The sequence below is a fragment of the Echinops telfairi genome, unplaced genomic scaffold (genome assembly GCF_000313985.2).
Source record: "Echinops telfairi isolate 266 unplaced genomic scaffold, ASM31398v2 ScPeMD7_18;HRSCAF=68, whole genome shotgun sequence".
NCBI classification, from domain to species: Eukaryota; Metazoa; Chordata; class Mammalia; order Afrosoricida; family Tenrecidae; genus Echinops; species Echinops telfairi.
The window spans coordinates 32,480,828-32,481,879 of NW_022103915.1; the positions used below are offsets into that span (position 1 = coordinate 32,480,828).

The window sequence follows — 1,052 nt, forward strand, 5'->3', positions numbered from 1 at the left end:
AGACATATGGGTTAATGTTGGACTTGTGGGCTTGGGCAGCACTGGGTTGGGATGTTTTCTTGATGTGCACTTACCCTTTCTATAAAACGCTCTCTTATACATGAGTTTCTGTGGATTTGTTTCTCTAACGCATCCAGACTAACACACATGGCTTGGGTCAGGCACACCTTAGTTCTCAATATGAATGAGAGGCATGGTCATTACATTCTAAAGATGAGGTTTTCTACTCCCATAAAGAGTTATTGTCTTGGAAACTCACAGGGGCAGTTTAATTCTGTCCTATAGTTTCGTCATGAATCTCAATTGACTGGAAGGCAGTGAATGATGCCTTCATAACACCTTGACATATTGGCAACATTTTCATAAGATTGGAATATTCACTTAGAAAAGTTAATTGACTAAACTTTACATAGTGAAGTATTTGATTTAGAATTTTTTCACTCGTATTACGTTTAAAGCTAGGAAATGAGATAAATCACTCAATAAGCTTTTCATATATTGGAGATGTATCTTTCAACAGTATTTATCTGGTTGTATGAGAAAGATCAAGGGTGGTATCTACAGACAAACCGAAATGCTGAGCTTATTCATTTTACTGAAAATAGTGTATGGAACATTACCACTTAAGTTAGTTAGGTCTATTAATTCTTCAGACTCTATTTTAAACATAGTCAATGAGTTGACTCTCCTGTATGACCATATTTTGAGATGTGACCTGCTAAAAGTGAGTCATTTTGCAACAAGTTCAAGTAAACGTCTCAGTCAATTTTTGTTTTGGAAGGACCCAAAGACAATCTGTCCTTGGAACAATAGATAGTTCACATTCAGTGGTTGCTATCATGACAGCAACAAGTTTCCAAAATGTTTCTTTCTTTTTGGCACAGAAAACAAATTTATTTCGTGAATGCTGCTGACAAGCATTACCCAGGATGGGAAAGGTGCTGTGACCTCGAGGAGGCTTCCCGTCTCCCACAGGAAAAGGCCGTGGCTCTGGCTGGGTGCATGGACAGGCTGTCCCCGGCTGCTCGGCACCATCGGACGAGCTCTTCATG

General features: G+C 39.4%; 1 protein-coding gene across 1 annotated transcript in view; it reads left to right on the forward strand.

The window, feature by feature from the left end:
* The first annotated feature begins 929 nt into the window (after positions 1-929).
* The window catches only part of LOC123521457 (zinc finger FYVE domain-containing protein 1-like), a 30,214-nt gene continuing 30,091 nt past the window's right edge, over positions 930-1,052 (forward strand). Inside the window, exon 1 of the mRNA XM_045288186.1 lies at positions 930-938. Coding sequence (XP_045144121.1) covers positions 930-938 — 9 coding nt within the window. The remainder of the gene's footprint in view (positions 939-1,052) is intronic.